This window comes from Anas platyrhynchos, chromosome 6, assembly GCF_047663525.1.
Source record: "Anas platyrhynchos isolate ZD024472 breed Pekin duck chromosome 6, IASCAAS_PekinDuck_T2T, whole genome shotgun sequence".
Classification (NCBI taxonomy): Eukaryota; Metazoa; Chordata; class Aves; order Anseriformes; family Anatidae; genus Anas; species Anas platyrhynchos.
Window position 1 is genome coordinate 36,912,900 of NC_092592.1, and position 20,004 is coordinate 36,932,903.

The 20,004-nt window shown below is 42.1% G+C and overlaps 1 protein-coding gene across 1 annotated transcript; it reads left to right on the forward strand.

The window, feature by feature from the left end:
* Window positions 1-11,541: 11,541 nt before the first annotated feature.
* Window positions 11,542-17,534, forward strand: LOC101795976 (T-cell differentiation antigen CD6). Its single transcript, XM_072039888.1, has 7 exons — window positions 11,542-11,873; window positions 12,056-12,079; window positions 12,772-12,807; window positions 13,449-14,200; window positions 14,371-14,400; window positions 14,791-14,834; window positions 16,253-17,534. The coding sequence occupies exons 1-4, from the start codon at window positions 11,636-11,638 to the stop codon at window positions 13,472-13,474; spliced, it is 324 nt and encodes a 107-aa protein (XP_071895989.1). The 5' UTR covers window positions 11,542-11,635; the 3' UTR covers window positions 13,475-14,200; window positions 14,371-14,400; window positions 14,791-14,834; window positions 16,253-17,534.
* Window positions 17,535-20,004: the final 2,470 nt, after the last annotated feature.

Below are 20,004 nucleotides of genomic sequence, written 5' to 3' on the forward strand. Positions count from 1 at the left end.
GAAATGAAATGCTTCCTGATATCTGGACAGAACCAGTCAGTTGGAACATTGTTCTGATTCGTGCCAATGAAGAATAATAACGTACTGAAGCTATGATGCACATCTTCTGTCTTTCTTGCAATCTATTTGCTTTATTTCTTCTCAGCTGAAGGTGGGTTTTGTTCATTTGTTTGGTTAGTTGGTTGGTTGGATTGGTTTGTTTGAAGGAAAAGTACTTCACAAGAGCGAGGAGGAGCGCTGTGCAGAAGAGCGAGCTCTGCTGGGGTGGTTCCAGCCTGTGCAACAATTTCCTGCAAGCACCGAGGGCCATTACGCACCTTGTCACCAGCTGGAAGGGCTTCCTCTGCTCGGTTTACTTTATTGCCTGAAGAGCAGAGGAATATTTTTTTTATTAAAAGCTAGTCCACCAATGCACTCTGCTGAATGCTGTTTCTGTCCTCGAGAAACAAACAGAAAAAGAACAAATCCCAAGCCACAGATGTTCATATTTATTCTTTAACCTTGGCCTCAGCCTGTAAGTGTTTGAAATTCCAGCCTGGCATAGGCACCCGATTCCTCTCTCTAGGGGCTTGCAGTGTTTGCAGACCCTGTGCATCTGTGGCACCATGTCCACTGACTGCTAGCACCACCCAAACCAGGGCATGAAGCCCTGCAGCTCTAGGAGAGGGGAAAAGATCCCAGGAGATTTATTACCTGTCACTTCTGATACATTTTGGATTCTGCTATATTACAAGGAAGATACATGTGGGCTTGCATTATTGGTGTTTTAGAAAAGAAGGGTAAAATGTAAGCAAATGCACTAAGTAGATATTTCTTGTACTGTATATTTCATCTGGATTAAAAACAAAACAAAACAACAACAACAAAACAAACTACAACAACAAAAAACACACCTCTTGCTATAACTAGACTTATTTTTTTTATGTTAAATATAATGGTATTGTTTTGATGCAATGTGGACATGTAGAAATAACTGGGTGAATGCATAATACAGTTCACAATTGCATACAATTACCATAGTAAATTAGTAATCCATTTTTTTAGAATATAGATTATGCACACTTCATTTTGTGTGTGATTTCATGGAAAATGCGAGGCCTTCATGTCTCATTTCTCATTGTTCACATCATCTTGGCAGTAAAACATTATCAAAGGTACTTATGTTATATGGTAGTTATACCACTCAGTTGTTGACCAACAGATAATCTGAAGATGAAACAGAGCAATATGTACTTTTTATCTTTATTACAGAAGTGCTAGGCTAGATTAAACATAAATTAAGCAATAGAAGCTTTATTGCTGGAAATAAAGTAGTTGTTTTGTTTATTTTAACACAATCTGGATGTCATGATATCCAGATGTTACTACAGGTAAATCTTTAACCATCATATAACCATCACATGAATATAACATCTGGTATTAAACACTTATCTATTTGTAAATCTCCTTTTTAAAAACTAAGAATTAATTATAATGTGCATGCTGTTGGTCATTCATGACTTTGGTAAGAGCTTGGGCCTCTGTGAATAGGATATTCCCCAGGCATAGCCTTAGGTTTCTGAATTTCTGCCATTTGGTGCTGGAAGTCAGCTTTACCTCCACATACTGTGCTGAGTATAGGCTGAAGGACATCTGGCTATCTGGTATTTTGGAAAGCAGATTGCGATAGAGAAGCAGGACACAACTGCAGAATTCAGTTATAATTTCATGCTGGTCATACATTTGTTCTCCTCACTGAGCGTATTTGTGTGGTTTCTTTCTCACCTTTTACACATCTTTATAGACAGTCTTTCTCTCCTTTTTTAGTAGAAATGCCCTTTGCCTTTTTGGATGGCTGTGGAATTACTTATTTTGTCAGGATGGCAGAAGTATTTGTTGCAGTTACTAGTCATATTGGGAAGGAGGTGGAACTGTTCAGTTCAGAACTAGCTGTGATCAGCCCAGCTGAACCGAATTCATTAAACTGTTACCCTAAATTAAAGACTGGGTGGGATGTACTAGGAAGTTGGCTAAACTGTATATGCAAAATTATGCATTAATCTTTTAAGGCACTGTTGATGTAACAGGAGATAAACTTCATGGGAACACTATTCTGTTTAACTTTTCTTTTTTTTTTTTTTTTTTTAACAGAAATATCAATTGTGTTCCCATGAAGTTTTTATTTTCCAATGAAATTTTATGGGATTATGGTTTAATGGATCATTTTACAAATCATTTCCTTCTCTGGAGGAAATAAGAAAAGATTGTTTCAGACTCATCCTCCTTCTGCAAGCTGCTGCTAACCTTACCAAACTTCTGCTGTTTTATCAGGTATTAGACCAAGTCTGTTCAACAAGCACCAGGCAATATTCGAGGCAGATTTACATGCCTGTCTGTCTTGATTCAGTGCCTAGTAAAATTAGAAAGAGGATTATTTTGGGAAATATTGAAACACACTTGAAAGACGTACAGACTGGGGGATGAGAGGCTGGCAAGCAGCAAGTTGGATGCAAGCCAAGTGTGCAGTGACAGCCAGAAGGGCCAGCCGTGTCCTGGGGTGCATCAGGCATGGCTTGGCTAGCTGGGCAAGGGAGGGATTGTCCCTCTCTGATCTGCACTGGTGCAGCCTCACCTCGAGTGCTGTGTGTGGCTTTGGGCATCACAACATAAGAAGGACATACAACTATTTGAGAGTGTCCAAAGGAGGGCTACAAAGATGGTGAAGGGTCTAGAGGGCAAGACGTACGAGGAGTGGCTGAGGTCCCTTGGTTTGCTCAGCCCAGAGCAGAGCAGGCTGAGGGGAGGCCTCATGGCGGCCTGCAGCTCCCTCACGAGGGGAGCGGAGGGGCAGGCGCTGAGCTCTGCTCTCTGGGGACAGCAACAGGACTTTTTTCTCTTGTTTGCAAATTGTCAGATGTAGCACTGCCACTCATATGTGTTTGTTCCTAAATAGTCACTGAGAAATGACCATTACTGGAGCAAGTAGAGCAGAGGGGTTGCCAGGAGGCCTCTGTGCAAGGAAGGAGGTCAGTATTCCCATGTCCAAGCTGCACAGCTGGCTCCAGTTGTTGACTGAATCTTTTAATTTTCACTGTTTCACGTGCTATTTTCATTAAGCAATGAAACTAGTCCAGCCTTGAAATTAGCTTTGAGAAAACTCGTGTAAACAAAGCTTTGGACAGAGGTGCAAGGACAGTGAACAAATGAAGAGGAGAGAAGACAGGGACCAGGAGAAGGCATGGGCCATGGAGGCTATCTCAGCTTTGGCTAAGTGACTGTTGGGTGCCTTGCTGCGTCCCAGGTGAAGGACATCACTGCTGCTGTAACAGGATGAAAAGCAATGGAAATTCAAGTATCAATTGAATTTAAATGAATTTGTGGGAACTAGTAATAATAATAATAAAAAAGCTTGAACAGCTTGTATCCTTTCTCCCACCCAAAAGACAAACATTTCATTGTTTCTTTCAAGTTGACTTTGAAAGTGAGCGTGGATCTGAAGCTGATGAGTTCATCAAGTTCCAGTTCTGGGGAAATGAACCAAGAGTCAGTAAACAACCCCCCACCCTGTATGTTGTCCTACCCGGTGTGAAGAAAGGCAGCTTTGTGCAAAATACAGGTCAATATCAGAGGACTACTTTTGGTATTGGCTCTTTGGATTTTTTTTTCTGCAGTATCAGGGACTATGCAGAATCGTAGTCATAGAATGTAGTGACCATTGGAAATGAAAACACTCATTTAATAAAATATTTGATTTATTACTGATAATAGTTTAGAATAATAAAGCAAATACGTAACTGTTGAATATATAATTATATTCCTTTCCTTCAAGTATATTCCATTAAATCAAGAAAAACCAAAAACAAATAAAAACACAAGGAAAACAAAGGAAATGCAATCCAGTACAGGATCAATGCTGTCATTGTTTTGATTGTGCATGTTGGGAAAATGTTTGTAACATCTTAAAAGGGTAAATAAATGGTGGTGTTACAACAGATATTCCTTAAATGAATAAATATTCCTTAAACGGAAGCACCTCTGTGTTTTTTTTTTTTCTGTTGACAGCAGGTGACTGGCTGCAGGGTCAATACCTTTGGGAGGAGAAGAAGCCGGGGCTGCCCCGCTGGAGGTGCATCTGGGAGAGCAGATGTAAGCAAGGGCAAAACACTACCTGGCATTGAGGGCTGAGAGGAAAAAAGAGAGAACCAGCCCTGTGAACACCAAGATCAGATAAGATAGAGGGTGAGGTGCCAGGATCAGATATCCACACAGCAGGTATCCACAGGGACAGCCCCATGCCAGAGCAGGGGGAAATGGGGAGGAGCGGGAAGCAGGTGTTGTTTTAATTAGTCTTCTGTTTTTCACTATCAAAATCAATTTTAAATGGCCATAAATTAAATTATTTTTCCCCAAGCTGAGTCTGTTTTCCCCTTGACAATGTCTGATAAGTGATTTCCCTCTTCTTAGCTTGATCCAAGAGCTTTTCCACCTTGTTCTCTACATATGATGGATCCCAGACCCTGAGCAGTATTTCTCTTTAGATACTTGCCACTGCAACCTCTTGAGGCTTTTGTGGATCAGCCACTCACAGAAATCACAGAATGTTAGGGATCGGAAGGAACCTTGAAAGATCATCTGGTCCTATCTCCCCACTCTGAGCTTGCCGAAGGCTTAATCTTTGGAGTTATTTCACATGTTCTCCTTCTCCGTTGAACTATTAACAACATTTGTTGACTTTTCAATGTTTTTAATCTGGCTTTGCTTTTTTTTAAAAAAATAAATATTTATTTTACCAGCTCTTCAGGTATATGCAGCAGCTGTCCCAGCTTATTTAACAAGCCACCTCCCTTAATTTCATCAGTTCTTCTGAAGTAATTATTTCTTCCATCTGGCTTGCAAAACCATAATAAGAAACTTCCTATATTTACAGAGTCAATGGACTGTTTGCATATCTAACAAAGTAACTTTTTACGTGTATTTCTCCTTTCTGCTGTGACATTTGTTCTTCCTTTCTCCCTTTGATGTTCTTTTGACTCTTCTCTGCTATATCAGGTTGGGTGTTGGATGTTCTATGCCTGGACATTTATGTTATGGGTTTCATGAAACATGAGAAACGTTTCTGAGTTCTTGAGGCGTAATATGTCTGCCAGTCAGTGATGACACCAAACCTATGTAAAACTAGCAACAGAAACAAGCATGTCACATCTTTATTTACATTATTGTTGTTATTAACAACAATAATAATAAATAATAATAATAACGCACACTTTCTCTAAATAAAATTGCAGATTTTTTTTATTAAAAGAATAACTAAGGCCCCGAGCCACTTGATGACCACTGAAGATAGCCCTGCTTTGACTTGGGGGTTGGACCTCCAGAGACCTCTTCCAGACCAAATCTTTCTAAGTTTTTGGAGTTTTATATACTGATCAAACATTGTCAAATTTAGCAGTGCTGAGCAAAGGCAGTTTCTTCAGTGGGTACTCAGGTCAAGGGAAGAATCATCCATGGCCTGAAAAACAGCTTCTCTTCATAAAAATCCATTATAGGGTTCCACTGGATCCCATTATTTATTTGTTTTCTTAAATACGTTCCAAATTCTAGTGTGAGGTCTATGTAAAGGAGTCTGTAAAGTCTTAAGAGCTTCAGAGACAGAGAATGAGGAATGAATTTTCAGTTATTTTCTATGCTTACCTCTATCCTTGGACTTAAATCTTTCCACAGAACCAGGAGTTCGTGCAGTTTAACAATAATCAGTGTCTGCCAGAGAATTTTGTCTTGAGTTTGTGACAAAATTCAAAAGATGACTTTGGTGGTTTGCAATTTTCAGTAGATGACTTGCAAAGCTTAAATGTACTGTCTTAGTCTCACTACCCTAGTGAAGATACAGCCCAACAGAGCATGAACAGGGGAGACCAGAAAGAGATAAAATGACTTTCTACTGAATTTCTATATGACATCTACTAGGACAAAAATACTCACAAAAGTAGTCTAGAGGGAATTCAAAGCAACTCAGTACCCTGGTTCCAAACTCTTCAGTCTCCCCAAAGTTAACCAACATGTGACTAATATTTGGGAAAGATGTGATGCGTAATTTGCGTGATTTGACTCAGTCCCTGAAACTTTAGATTCACAACGAATTTAAGGAATTAGAGATGTGATGGTTGTCTCAGCAGCAGGTGGGTATGTCTCCCCAAGGGAGGCCAGGCCAGTCAGAAAGGTCTCCATAAGCCCCTCCACTGCTTCTTACTGTGCTCTTCCACTTCTGCATATGCAGTAAAAAAAAGGAAGGAAAACCACTCCGATCCACTAAACACACTTAAAGAATAACTTTGGCTCAGATACCATCCAAAACCAAGAATGTTACATCAGTGACAGAGGGATGGGATGGAAAGATAGCAGCAATTGGAAACACTTTTCATCTCTACCTTCTCTGAGGAAGGTGTCAGGTGTTGCCATCTTGCAGAACCAGGAAGCTATAAAAAAGTTGGGTAACAAATCAAGCATATCATCATGTGTTAAGGAAGTACAAGTAGCAAGGGAATGTATTTGATATTGATTTAGTGAGGGGACAGGTTGGGCTGCTACACCCCTTTAGAGTCTCTGTCTATAAATTCTGGTTCCTGCTTTTACCAGGAGCTCCAAGATGGCTACTACCATGATCTTGTCTTGGATGGTAATGATGGGTCTTCATATGCAGCTGGATGCAGGTAAAGAGTCCCACTTCTCATCAACTTCATGGCTATATTTTACATCAAGCTAATGTTGAGATTTAAAGGGAAAAGAGGATTAAATTTAGTAGCGCGGCTTAGCTCAGTTGAAAACTGAGAGCAGATCAAACCTGTCAGGTGAGAAAATCAATAGTTATGTCCATTATTTTAACAGTTTCTTACTGGAACTGCTTAGTGAATTTCAACTTGTCTTCTCACCCATTTTTTTCTAAAGAGGTTAGTAAAGGAAATTCAGATAAATACATGGTAAAGCAAGTGATAAAATTTTCTTAATCTTTGTATTTGAGTAATGAATTTAAATATGCATTTTCTTGGTGAAATGCATGTTTATTTTAAAGGATGTGAGGTGCTCTTTGAACCATGCATTTTGTATTTGATTAAGTTTGTTGGTATCAATTACACATTGGTAGTGGTGTTTAATAACTGTGCTCTAGACAAACATATAGTGCAGGTTCCTGTTATTATTATTACTGTAATTATTAGAATATAATAGGAATTACTGTAATTGTATGTTATTCTAATTTTCTATAGTCTAATTCCTGCTATTAATGTGATTTGATTTGGTTGCAGAAGCAATGATCTGCACGGCCATTTTCATCCTTTGGGGATCCATACAAATATCAGTGGGTCTCATGGGAGGGAGGATGGTTGTCCCAAAATCACTTGCACTTCCTTTTCCATGTGAGGCTTCCCTGGCTTAGCAGAGTGCCAGGATGCTGCTGTGAGAAACAGGCTGTTCCTTTTCAAGCAGCTGCTGTTGCATTCTTTGTGCGGGAGGAGGGAACAGAAACAGATCAAAAGCCTTTGCAACAGCTGCTATTTTTCCATCCATTCCTCTTTCAGTTGCAAAGTTCTGTCTTTAATTTGACTTTTTGACTTTTTTGACTAATTCGACTTTGGACTGATTAACTGAAAGCAAAAACTTATTTTCCTTTTCTGTGTTACCCCCCAACTCTACACAGTGGAAGGAAATAGTTATTCAGTGCTGGTTCCAGGTTCAGTTCTTTACTTAATTCCTCCATAAATATTTGAGGTGCATTGAATGACACTGAAAAGTGAACTGGAATATTGATGTTCACCTCGAAAATGCTGAGTTGTTGTTTAATCCTTTTATTATCATACAATTCATTTAGATTTAAAGCCTTGCATGTGTGAGGAGCAGTGTGGTGAGAAATTCAGAAAGTTCCCCACTCGCTGGATAAATTACATATCTCCCTGTCAGGATCTTCCTTTACATCCTGTAATCACTTTACGTAAACTGTGTGTTTAAGGGCCAGTGTTACAGGTCTTGTTGTACACGGTATTAGTCGGTGATTTCCAACTATCAGGCTGTCCTGGAGCGGGATTTTTATCCTTGATGGTAGCTGGACCTAATCTTTATAAATCAGCATATCCCTCTGTCAGTGTCACTAGGGTATCCTGTGCATGCAAACTTTCTATGTACATTAATTACCTTAATTCACGTATTGTTCTTTCAACCTTTTTTTTTTTTTTTTTTTTTGGCTGCTTGCAAATCTGCGGTTTGGACACCAGCATCAATACGTCCAACAACAGGTAACTTAAAAGTAATACAAAAATGCACAATGTTCATAGAGTTGACCTTGCTAAATATTCTCTCCAAGCTGATGCTTACATTTGAATGCCTTGCTAATCCATTTGTAGCAAACATAGTCACCCTACCAGTATAGGCAGGTGCCCTTCAGACTGGGCTCCCAGACAATGAAATGTACTCATACAGAATCAGCGTATGCATGCACTTCAGTTTCAGCATATAACTGTATATATACATCACTCTTCTCCAAGAAAGAATGCAAGTAATTGCTAGTTACCTTAAATAAATCAGTGTTTGATCTAAAACCTTAAGATAATAAATGACGTGAAAAACAGCCTGTACAAAGGTATCTGAATGTGTAGAGAAAAGTTATCCAGAGTTTGAACAGACAGATATTTTCACTGACTACAGGTCTGTACACTGGTTTATGGTGACTTGAACTCAGACTGAGCAGGACCTCACTACCGCTGTGAAATTAATTTTGATTGTAGGATTGTTACTGTCTCCTGATCCTATAGCCTATTTTTTTTCTTGCTCTGCTGTGCTGTCATCTTACCAGACTCATCAGCTCAGTATTTTTTTAAAACTGCAGTTTTTACAAAGTAATGTAGTGACAATATGATTAAGGCAATCAGTTTTGTTTCAGGAACTGAAAGTAATAATTAAGTTGACAATTATTAAATTACAAGTATTAAAATGAGTCAAACGTTAAAACAAATATATTCATTTGGTTATATTCATAACCATTTTTAAAGAGCCACACTCACCTGTTTTAAAGCTTTTAAACGTTTCTCTGTTAATTATGCTTTTTCTAAAGGTGAGATTTTAATCTAATATGCAAATCATGCACAAAAAATAGAAAAATTTACTCTGTAATGGGTACTTGCTGAGTTTATTGGTGTTGGCTCGATGAGTTTAATTCCAGATGCATTTTTGGAAATGTTTGTTGATTTTCACTGGTATGCATACCAGTGAGATGAGTAATAATAATAGTATCCAGCCATGTAGATTTTAATAATTAATAATCTGAATTATTTATTAATTAGTTTATCATTAGTAAGTGTTTGAGCTTTCCAAGCTTAAAAATTTCTGCGTTGATTAGCAACAGGTACATAGACATTTTTAGCGCTTAGAGAACTGCATTTTGTGGAGGACTTTCCCAGTTACCCCTGAGTTGTTTCTAAACAGTTGCCAGCAGAAGCCTACACCTTTCTGGAATACACTGCTAAATATTCCTGTACATAAAATGCATGTTCACTTTAACAAGACTATAGAATTATCTAAGACTGTAGCTTAATTTGAATGAAGTGATTTTTGAAAAAAAATAAAATCACTATTCTCCAAGGATGTTTGGAGAGGTGTCAGCTGTGATGCAGGAAGGATAGTGGTGGTCTACGTGCTGTCCCTCTCACAGGGTTTCAGTAACCCCATAAAGCCCTGCCTCAGAACAGCTGAGCTCTCTAGGTCACGTTAAAGGAAGCACTGGAAGGAGATAGCCTGTTAGCCTGTCAGTCCCCTTTCCCACAGGTTGTCCTCGATCTATTGGTGCCACCTGGAGGATTTTCCATAAGGTGTGTTGTGCAAAACCCTGATTGGGGACTGATGCACTGACCTAGAGTTTATGTCACCAGCTGTAGTGAGATATGGATGAAACCAGAAAAGATGCTGGAAGGAGGTGTTTTTTTTTTTTTTTTCTTGCTATGGAGAAAAAGAATTTTTCATAGTCTATTCCCACAAAAGAAGCAGAGCCATCAACTTCTGATCATATCAAGTGAAAAACAGCAGATATCTCAGAGAGGTCCTTTCACTTAACATGCATATGGAACTCTCCAGGCCAGTTGCATGTGAGAAATTTGTGTGGAGTCACAAAGAAATTTGATAATTAATGGGGAAAAAAAAAGTCCTGAAGTCTACAAAATATATATATTAAGAAAAATAATAAATGTTCTGGAGCTTTCTCAGTTTCTCAGACAGAAGTTTCTAGAGACTGGGGACGTATATTACAGAACTTTCAAATTATACTTGCTTTCTTAACCACCCCATAGGGCATCACGTATGTTTCTTTCTTCTCTAGAAGAAACAACAAATACAACTTTCCCATCAGTGGGCTGTTGGGACCATAAGTGTTTCAGCTAGGTCCATGCTGACTGGGGGTTGCTGGTTTCTGTGTAAAGGGGCTGTTCCCTTTCTGAGGGCTTCTGGTAATGGGGTGCTGATTCTGGGATAGCATTTTGGAGAAGTTTTCAATTATGTTTGCTTTTTAAAGCAACCCATAGAGTAACGTTTGTTTTTTCCTTCTCCAAAATTAGGAATAGATACAACTGTTCCAACAACAGTCCAGCCCATTGGAAGTAAGTATCATGTATAGGATGTATCTCTTTTTTTTTTTTTTTTTTTTTTTGGTAATGATAGTAATCACTTTAGATTTTTCTAGTCCTCTTTGTTGTTGAGCAGTAATTTATCTGATGAAGAGGCTTGTGTGCTTGCTGTTTGTTGGAGCTGGGGAGGTGTGAGTGCGCGTAGTTATGTGGAGGGCCTTTATCATAGAACCATTAGGGTTGGAAAAACCCTCCAAGATCCTCTGGTCCAACCACCCCCTAGCACCACTATCACCCACTGAACCCTGTCCCCACGCACCGCGTCCAACCTCTCCTGGAGCACCCCCATGGACGGTGCCACCACCACCTCCCTGGGCAACCCGTCCCAATGCCTGGCTGCTCGTCCTGAGGAGAAATTGCTCCTTGTTCCCAACCTGAGCCTCCCCAGGCACAACCTGAGCCCATTCCCTCTGGTCCTATCACAGTTATCTGTGAGAAGAGGCCGACCCCCAGCTCCCCACACCTTCCTTTCAGGGAGCTGTAGAGAGCAATGAGGTCTCCCCTGAGCGTCCTCTTCTCCGGACTAAACAACCCCAGTGCCCTCAGCCGAACCTCACAGGACCTGTGCAGGGTCATAGAGCAGGCATTGAGCCAGAGCTTCCCCTGCAAGATCCGTTTTGACTGGGGATTATCTGGGGTCTCTTGGGAAAGAGCACAGTGTGCTGACAACTCGCAAGGGATTCATCCTAATTTTGTTCTTCTCTCTTTTTTTCCCTACTGCTGCTGCTGCTTCTCCCCATGTGCAGTCATAGCTGATGGTGAGTCTGCCTGACAGGGCGCTGTGGCCCCATGCACTGCAAAGCACAGGCTCGGAGCTGCCCCAGCCTCGTCACCCACCAGCAGGGAGGCCGGGACGGGGCAGCCAGCCCTATGTGGTGCTGCGGGTGGCTCCCACACACACCTAACGCAGCATCTCGTTACCTTTCCAAGAGCTGGAGCTGAGTCTGACCGACGGGCCCGACCGCTGTGCAGGCAATGTGGAAATCGACTATTTTGGAATGAGCGCAAAAGTGTGTGGCTTCCAGTGGGACATGAACGATGCTCAGGTTGTGTGCAGGCAGCTTGGCTGCGGCTCACCTGTCAGCGTGATGGAGTATTTCTCCTCGAGCGATTCATATCCATGGTACCAGAGGACCGCGGTGGCTTGTGACGGCTCTGAAACCTCTTTGCTGTTTTGCCCTTCTGACTACGTGTCCTCCGAATGCCAACACGGGACTGCTTCTGTCATCTGCTCAGGTAGGATGTTAAGCTGTGGTGGCATTTTCCTGAAGGGACCTGGTGTGGTGTTTGTCTGAGGTTAGTCAAAGCTGGCCAGCCCTTGCTGTGTGCTGTGCGTTTGGTTTGGCGTGTGTGTCCCTGGGGTGAACCCATAATTGCTAACTACTAGTGCCTCACACCCTCTGTTTTTCTCCTTTCAGATTCGGGATTCCGAGTGCAAAATGGTAAGCAGAGATTTCTCTTTGTATCCATGTTATTGGGGGGGTGCTCTGTGTCCATCAAAGCAAAAGACTCAGGTGTGGGCTGCAGTTAAAGAAACCGGGTAACTTCCTTGGTATTCAGAGAGACGTGGCCACTGCCAGTGATCTTTTGGGATGTAACAGCTGCTTAATGTGTCAGAGAAATTGTGTGCTGGTCCACTGTGTAGCCTGGTGGCCATACTCTTGAGCAAGTCCTGGGGCTGTTGGGACCATATTTATTTCACTCAGTCCAGCTTGGTCACAGCTCTGTCTGGGGGTTTCTGGTTTCTGTGTCCCAGAGGCCTTTTGGGGAGGTGTTGACTCGCAGCGAGCTGTTCCTCCTAGTCAAAATGCTCCTCGTTCACCTGCTGCTTTTGTCTGCAGTGCCAGATAGCCCCAGCTCAACTCACATTCTTCTTTTGGTGTTGGGCACATCTGGAGGGGCTGGGGCTGCACAGCTCCTGTTGATGCTTCCCGCTGGTGGTGAGGCCGCAGTGAGGGAGTTTTTCTGTGCAGCTTTCACAGAACTTCTGTGAAAAGGGGTTGTTCCCTTTTATGAAGGCTTCTGGTAATGGGGATGCTAACTGGGACAGCGTTTTGGGGAAGTTTTGAATTATGTTTGCCTTCTCAAGTAACTCATAGAGTATCACGTATGTTTTCTCCTTCTCCAAAATAAGAAATACCTGTTCCAACAGCAATCGAGCCCTATAAAAGTAAGTAGCACATATAAGATTTTTTTTTTTTTTATAATGATACCAATGGCTTTAGATTGCTCTAGTCCTATTTGTTGTTGGGCAGTAATTTGTCTGATGAAGAAGCTCGTGTGCTCACTGTTTGTTGGGACTGGGTATGTGTGAGCGTGTAGTTATTCAGAGGGCCTTTAGCAGAGCCACAGAGCAGGCGGTGACCTGGGGCATCCTTGGTGGCCGCGCTGAGCCAGCTCTGGGGTATGTCCAGGGCCAGTTCCTTGCCAGGCTGGGGGAGATTCCCCCACAGAGCCCAGCAGGACAGCCCAGAGCTCTGCCGTGGTGGATGCACTGGTCTAACAGCCTGCAGGGTCAGATTTGGCAGAGCACAGGATCCAGTGGGGGATTTTTTGGGACTGAAGCTGGCTGGGCTCGGAAAGATTATGCCCATCTCTGCCAGGAGTTCGGGGGCTGCTTGGACACCTCAGGCAGCGTGCATCACTGCCAGAAGGAAAGGGAACTTCTTCCACTCGTGCTGTTGACTGGGGATTGCCTGGGCTCACTTAGGGGAGAGAAAAGTGTGCAGACAACTTCCAAGGGACTTATCCTAATTTTGTTCTTCTCTCTGTTTTTTCCCTGCTGCTGTTGCTGCTTCTCCCCATGTGCAGTCATCGCCGATGGTGAGTCTGCCTGACAGGGCGCTGTGGCCCTGTGCATTGGGATGTGCATACCCACTGCTGCCCCAGGCTTGTCACCCACCAGCAGAGAGCCTGGGAAGGGGCAGCTGGCCCTACGTGGTGCTGTGGGTGGCTTCTGATGCAGTTCGGGGCCGGGTGTGCTTGGGGTGCAGGTGGGAGGGAACCTGTGCCCTCTAGTTCCTCTGGTGGGAATCTGAGAGCTGGAGCTGGAGAGCACAGGCCCATTTGGCCAGTGGTGGGGTCCTGGCCCTCCTTGGCTGTTCCAGGGCATGTGGAAGCCAGGGCTTGTGGAAAAGGATCTCTGGGCTCCTCTAGACCACAGGCACCATTTGCTTTCTCGTGCACGAGGAGGCAGAGGTCTCTGCCTGGAACGAGAGTCCCACACACCTAATGCAGCATCTCGTTGCCTTTCCAAGAGCTGGAGGTGCGTCTGACCGACGGGCCCAACCGCTGTGCAGGCAACGTGGAAATCGACTATTTTGGAATGAACACAAAAGTGTGTGGCTTCCAGTGGGACATGAACGATGCTCAGGTTGTGTGCAGGCAGCTTGGCTGTGGCTCACCTGTCAACGTGATGGAGCATTTCCCCTCGAGAGATTCGTACCCCTGGTACCAGAGGACCGCGGTGGCTTGTGACGGCTCTGAAACCTCTTTGCTGTTTTGCCCTTATGACTACATGTCCTCTGACTGCGATCACGGGGCTGCTTCTGTCATCTGCTCAGGTAGGATGTTACACTGTGGTGGTGTTTTCCTGAAGGGACCTCATGTGGTGTTTTTCTGAGGTTAGTCAGAGCTGGCCAGCCCTTGCTGTTTGCTGTGCATTTGTCGTGTGTGTCCCTGTGGTGAACCTATAATTTCAAGTGCCTCACACTCTCATGTTCTCTATTTTCAGTCCCATGACTAACAGAGCCCCCAGTGAAAGGTAAGCAGAATTTTCTGTTTGTATCCATCTTATCAGCGATGTACCCTGTGTCCTGGCTTCAGGTCTGGGTTGCAGTTAAAGAAACCGGGTAACTTCCTTGGTATTCAGAGAGACGTGGCCACTGCCAGTGATCTTTTGGGATGTAACAGCTGCTTAATGTGTCAGAGAAATTGTGTGCTGGTCCACTGTGTAGCCTGGTGGCCATACTCTTGAGCAAGTCCTGGGGCTGTTGGGACCATATTCATTTCACTCAGTCCAGCTTGGTCAGAACTCTGACTGGGGTTTTCTGGTTTCTTTGCTCTGGAAGCCCCTTTGAGGATGTGTTGACACCCAAAGGGTTATTTCTCTTAGACAAAATGTTCCTCGTTCACCTGCTGCTTTATTCTGCAGTGCCAGATAGCCCCAGCTCGACTCCCACTGTGCCTCAACTTCAGGTACGTTTGGAGGGTTTGGATGCTCTGATTATCTCCTGCCTCTGCTCAGGGTCACAGGCTCACAGAATGGTCATGTATTTGGAAGGGATTTCTAAAGATCATCTTATCTACCCCCCTTGCTAAGGCAAGTTTCCTATAGCTGGTTTCTGAGGACTATGCCTTGGCCTCTTGACTATCTCCAACAACGGAGACTCCAACATCTCTCTTGGCAACCTGTGCCACTGCTCAGTCACCCTCACAGTGCTGTGTTTCCTTGTGTTCTGATGGAACATATACACAGCATCAAAGGCAGTGCCCCGATGGAACGTCTCAAGTTTGTTTTGGGGTGTGTATGGATGAGAGTAGGCAGAGGAACTGCTTGGTCATGACTGTAGTCAATGAGGAGAATGCTACTGCTCACAATTTTAGGGCATATTCTTCTTCATTTAATAATGAAGAAACAACTAGATTACTCCAAAAAAAACTCAGATTATTCCAAAATAATAGTGCAGGTGAGTTCTCATCCAGTGTAGTTAAATGTGTCTGTAGTTGAGCAACAGTTATGCAATTTCTTATCAGTTATTGTTTTCTACCATTTCATGTGCACGGTTATTCTACTAATCATTATTTCAGTTGATCATTTTAGTATAATATTTTAGGATGGCCCATATTTCAAATGATTATTTCTTCACATAGTTAATATTAGATCAATTAAGTGAGACAAAGGTTCTTCATGTTTGCTGGAAGCTGAAATTAAAACTTGAAGATCTGTTTAGAATACATCTATTCTAGACGTATTTGGAATATAATTCAAAAGATTTACACATTTATATTTTCTCTGAATAGCTTCAGCCTGTACTGAAAAAAAATTCCTAGAAATCTATGTTTATTTTCCCCCTAAACTTTCTTAGCTCTTGATTATTCATCTGTTAGGACGCAAGTGATCTATATATAAATACTGTGTTCAGTTTTGGCTTCCCCACTACAAGAAGGATATTGAGTTGCTCAAGTGTGTGCAGACTCTAGCAACAAAGCTGATGAAGGGACTACAGAACAAGACTTATGAGGAGCAACTGAGGGAATTGTGTTGTTTATTCTGGAGGACAGAAGGCTGAGGGGAGACCCAAAAGAAGTTTTCAGTGAGGAGAGTGTCAGTCTCTTTTCTTAGGTGACAAGTGATGGGCTGTGAGGAAATGGCCTCAAGTTGTGCCAGGGGAGGTTTAGGTTGGATATTTGGAAGGATTTTGTCATGGAGAGGGTGACTGAGCATTGGAACATGTTGCCCAGGGAAGTGGTTAATGTACCTTGGATGTATCAGAGTGCAATAAATAGATTAATATTTAAATGACACCTAGAATGCCATTTTCTCCCCATTTTTTATGTGTTGGAAATAACAAGATGAGGAATCAAATGTAACCAGGACCTCTCATCCTTCCTAGAACCGGACTCTTTTGGCATCCTGGAGAACATGAATTCAGCTCCTGCTCCAATTGGTATCTCTCATACTCCATTTATTACTGCTGTCATGGCCCTGACAGCTGCTGTTCCCACTCTTGTTGGTTTCTTTTGAAACACAGTGAAGAAATCAATTCCATATCAGATCACATGAGATTTGGTAAACACCTGCAGGTGATCACATTGGTTGAGTAATTTGATGGATTGAGTAAAGTCCTTGCATTGAGTAATCTTGACAATTCAAGATTAAAGGCTTTCTGTGGTGATGGATAACCTCATGGGAAGAGATGGGCTTGACATAACTCAGCACTGAATGAAGCCGGAAGACCAGCAAAGGTTTGCAGCCAAGTAACAACCTTCAAATTAGTCAGTTGCCACCTACAATATTAGGCTGTTAAATATTAACACTCCATCTTAATCAGCTTCCTCCTCTCAAGATGGATATCTGGCCTCTGCCAGTGAAAAATATAGCCTGGGTTGTGGGGAACCCACATGGCCAGTTCTTGCTCCACACCAAACAAGAGTTTGTTTCTAGTTTCCTCAGATGTAAATTAAGATCAATAGCCCTTCCTTTCCACAGGGGAGTTGTGAGTCCATCAGACAATGCGTGCTGCATGATAACCAGTAACAGGACCTACCTAAGTACCTCTGAACGGCAACAGATGTCAGAAAGGCTCCACAATAAATCATGATGTGATGTGTGTATTTCAATTTACCTTTCAGGCAAGGGTAGGACTATTGAAGCTTCCCTGCAATGTTTTCTGTTGCTACTACAGTCAGTGCTAGTAGGCAAAATATTTGAATACAAGTACTGCTTTAATACTTTGGTAAGATTCCTTTTAAGTCCTGTTCTATCACTTCAGATTTTCTGAGGTGGAGATGAAATTTTGCATGGCATAATCAAATGTTCCAGATGGATAAAATTTTATGCAGCTAAAATACCTAGACAAGCATACATGACTGAAAAAAAAAAAAAAAAAAAGAGAGAGAGAAATGATTCTTCCAATTGCGTATGGATCCTGATATATAATGTCTGGATGTTTTATGACTAGTTCTTCAGGAAGATTCTTGTTGAGAAAATGTAGATTTGAGCTACTTTCAATTATGGCTGATTTTCAATATAAAATATGTAATCACCAAATCAGGAAGGCAGTGTTTCTAGTGTGATATTTCTGTTTTCATTCCTGCAACCATCTTTGCATTTGAACTCAGAAGTTTTCCTGTTTCAATGAGCATCATGTAAAATAAAGAATTTTTTCCAAGCAACATGCTGTGTATATATGGGATTCTTCTGTAAAAACACAGGCACATGACATACCTGGGTTCTGGAAAAATCCAGGAAGACCTTATTTGTCTCCCTGGTCTAGAACTTTATTTGTCACTGGCCCAGATCTTCTGTGAGATAAGCCCTGCGTAACGTCGTGTGTCTGTGACTTACCAGCTAACACAAGTACATCTGTAAAACCCATACAAATCCTTAACATGCTACTACCACAATGGGATAATTATAGCCTAGCACTTCACTCTCAACCAAAGGCAATTCTGGAAACCAACTTGAAAGTCCTTCATTTATTTTTCTTTGTCAATGGATAAGGTCAAATGAAGTCAGTATAACTTTTTTAGGTAACAGCATAGCTGTGCCATATGCAACGGTGGCGATTCATCTGCTGGAAGGAAAGGCAATTAGCAGGTGCAACAAATGAGCATCATTAGGGCTTAATGGGGCTTAATGACCTTCCCAGAATGCAGTGTGGAACAAACGTTTTGGCCATCACAAGAGAGCAAACAGAGCGTTGGTCCAAGAGTGCCAGTTAAGGCGTCTCCTCCTCCTGTTTTCCCAAGCAGCAATAAATTTTGTGGATGGTACACGTTGGACCGAGATACCAGGAGTTCTTTCTCTGCTAGCCCATCAGGGGGCAGCTTCAGAGAATATCTTTGGAGAAAGTGACTCTAAGAAGTGCTGTACTTCCTTGTTCCTTGCCTGCAGGTGCCTGCATGAGCTGGACTGTGCCTCTAGAGACTTTGGCACAAAATAGGATGTGTCAGAGGCAGAGCACAATGCTATTGGCAGTGAGGAGCACCTCATTGGATCCCTTATTGCTGGGCAGCTTTGGTTTGATGCCTCTGGAACATGCGTTTTTGTCTTTTATCACTGCGTCGCATGTGTTTGAGGCTGGCTCTGGGCCATGGCCAAGGCAGATAGAACCAGCCTTTAATGGCTGCTGTTAGGGCAGTCCCTTTTGGGTCGATCGACCTTTGGTACCTTTATTGCAACATTCAGATGCTTAGGAAAGTGAAGAGAGCAAAGCCCTGCCTTTTATTATTCCTAAGGTTAACCTGCTTATGTGTATCTGGGGGAGGAACCTGTACATGGCCAAACTGAGCTTCTGTTACGGCTTTGGAGCGTGTTCAAAACTTCCCTGAGGAAGACACCTAGATCAGCATTCAATGTCTTTTGGCTCACCGCTGAAATAGAGTAATTGCGTGCTGCAGGGGATTTTTTTCCATGGAAGGTTTCTGATGGAGAAGGAGATTGAAAAGGTGGAACTTAGACTGTGAACTGGACTGGTTGAAAATTTGATGATTCACGTGTACTTAATGCTTAGGACCAAAGAATATGGAGTAGATAGAGAGCTATAATAAATTTTTGGTTTTGTTAAGATACAAACCAAGTTGCCCCCATAATTTCCTCCTCTATTAAATACTGCTGGATGAATGGAAAAGATATGAGCATCACTACAGCCTTATTTACACTGACTTATTTGCACTAGGATCTGAAGTTTTCCTCACCATTTCTTAGTTATGTGTTGTTAAGTCTCATAGTAATGTCTTGTGCATCTACATACCAAATCTCAAATTTTAGGTGAAGGGTATAGTTGTTAAAGCTCTCTTAGTAAATACAAATAATGGTTGGTAATAGTTAACATCTACTCTTACACTCTTTTAAATCATTCTTTCATGTCCTGCTAATGCTTATTTGAAAAGGCTTGTGTTAATGTTTATTTGTCTTTCAAAGCTTTTTGTCAGTTCAAGGAAAACTTATTACTGTTCTTAGCTCAGGTTCTTGGTTCAAAACTTCACTAATTTTACTACAAAATGGGGTGGCAGCTACAAAGCGTACAATGGAATAAGTCAGTGGCTCTTGTATTTTTCCCTTTTTGAAAGGATGATTCATGCATCCATATGACAAGACAGAGTGGATTTATAATATTATTGTATTCACACAAACCAGGCAACACCAAAGGCTGCTGCGGCACAATGAAATCCTCAGGATAGAAATATAGACCTTACAGGGGGTGAGATGTATGAGATTCTTGCAAAACCTAACTTGCAAACACAAAGTATAATCCTTTTAGGATATTTGTTTTAAACAATTCTATAGATCTTCACTGTTTTTGGACCACATCTGTTGAGTTTGCAATCAATCTAATAAAACTGAATGTCAATGAAAACCATAACATATTTTAATCGCTTCATTTTAGGGTGCATACCTCACCTTTCCCTGCCTTCTGATTTTTTTTTAGAAAAATAAAGCAATACAAAATTCTTATCTAACAAGGATGTACTTGCAAGGCTCAAGGTGACTGGGTTAGAAAGCTAAAGTCCTATCATCAGGTTGTGAGCATGTGGGCCAGTGAGCGTAACTCAGCTGAGGAATTGCAGTTGGCCGGTGCTTGGCCCTGCGTTACTCTATGGCCAGCTTCTAGGCTCTCTTCTTTAAACTAATGCTTGGCTG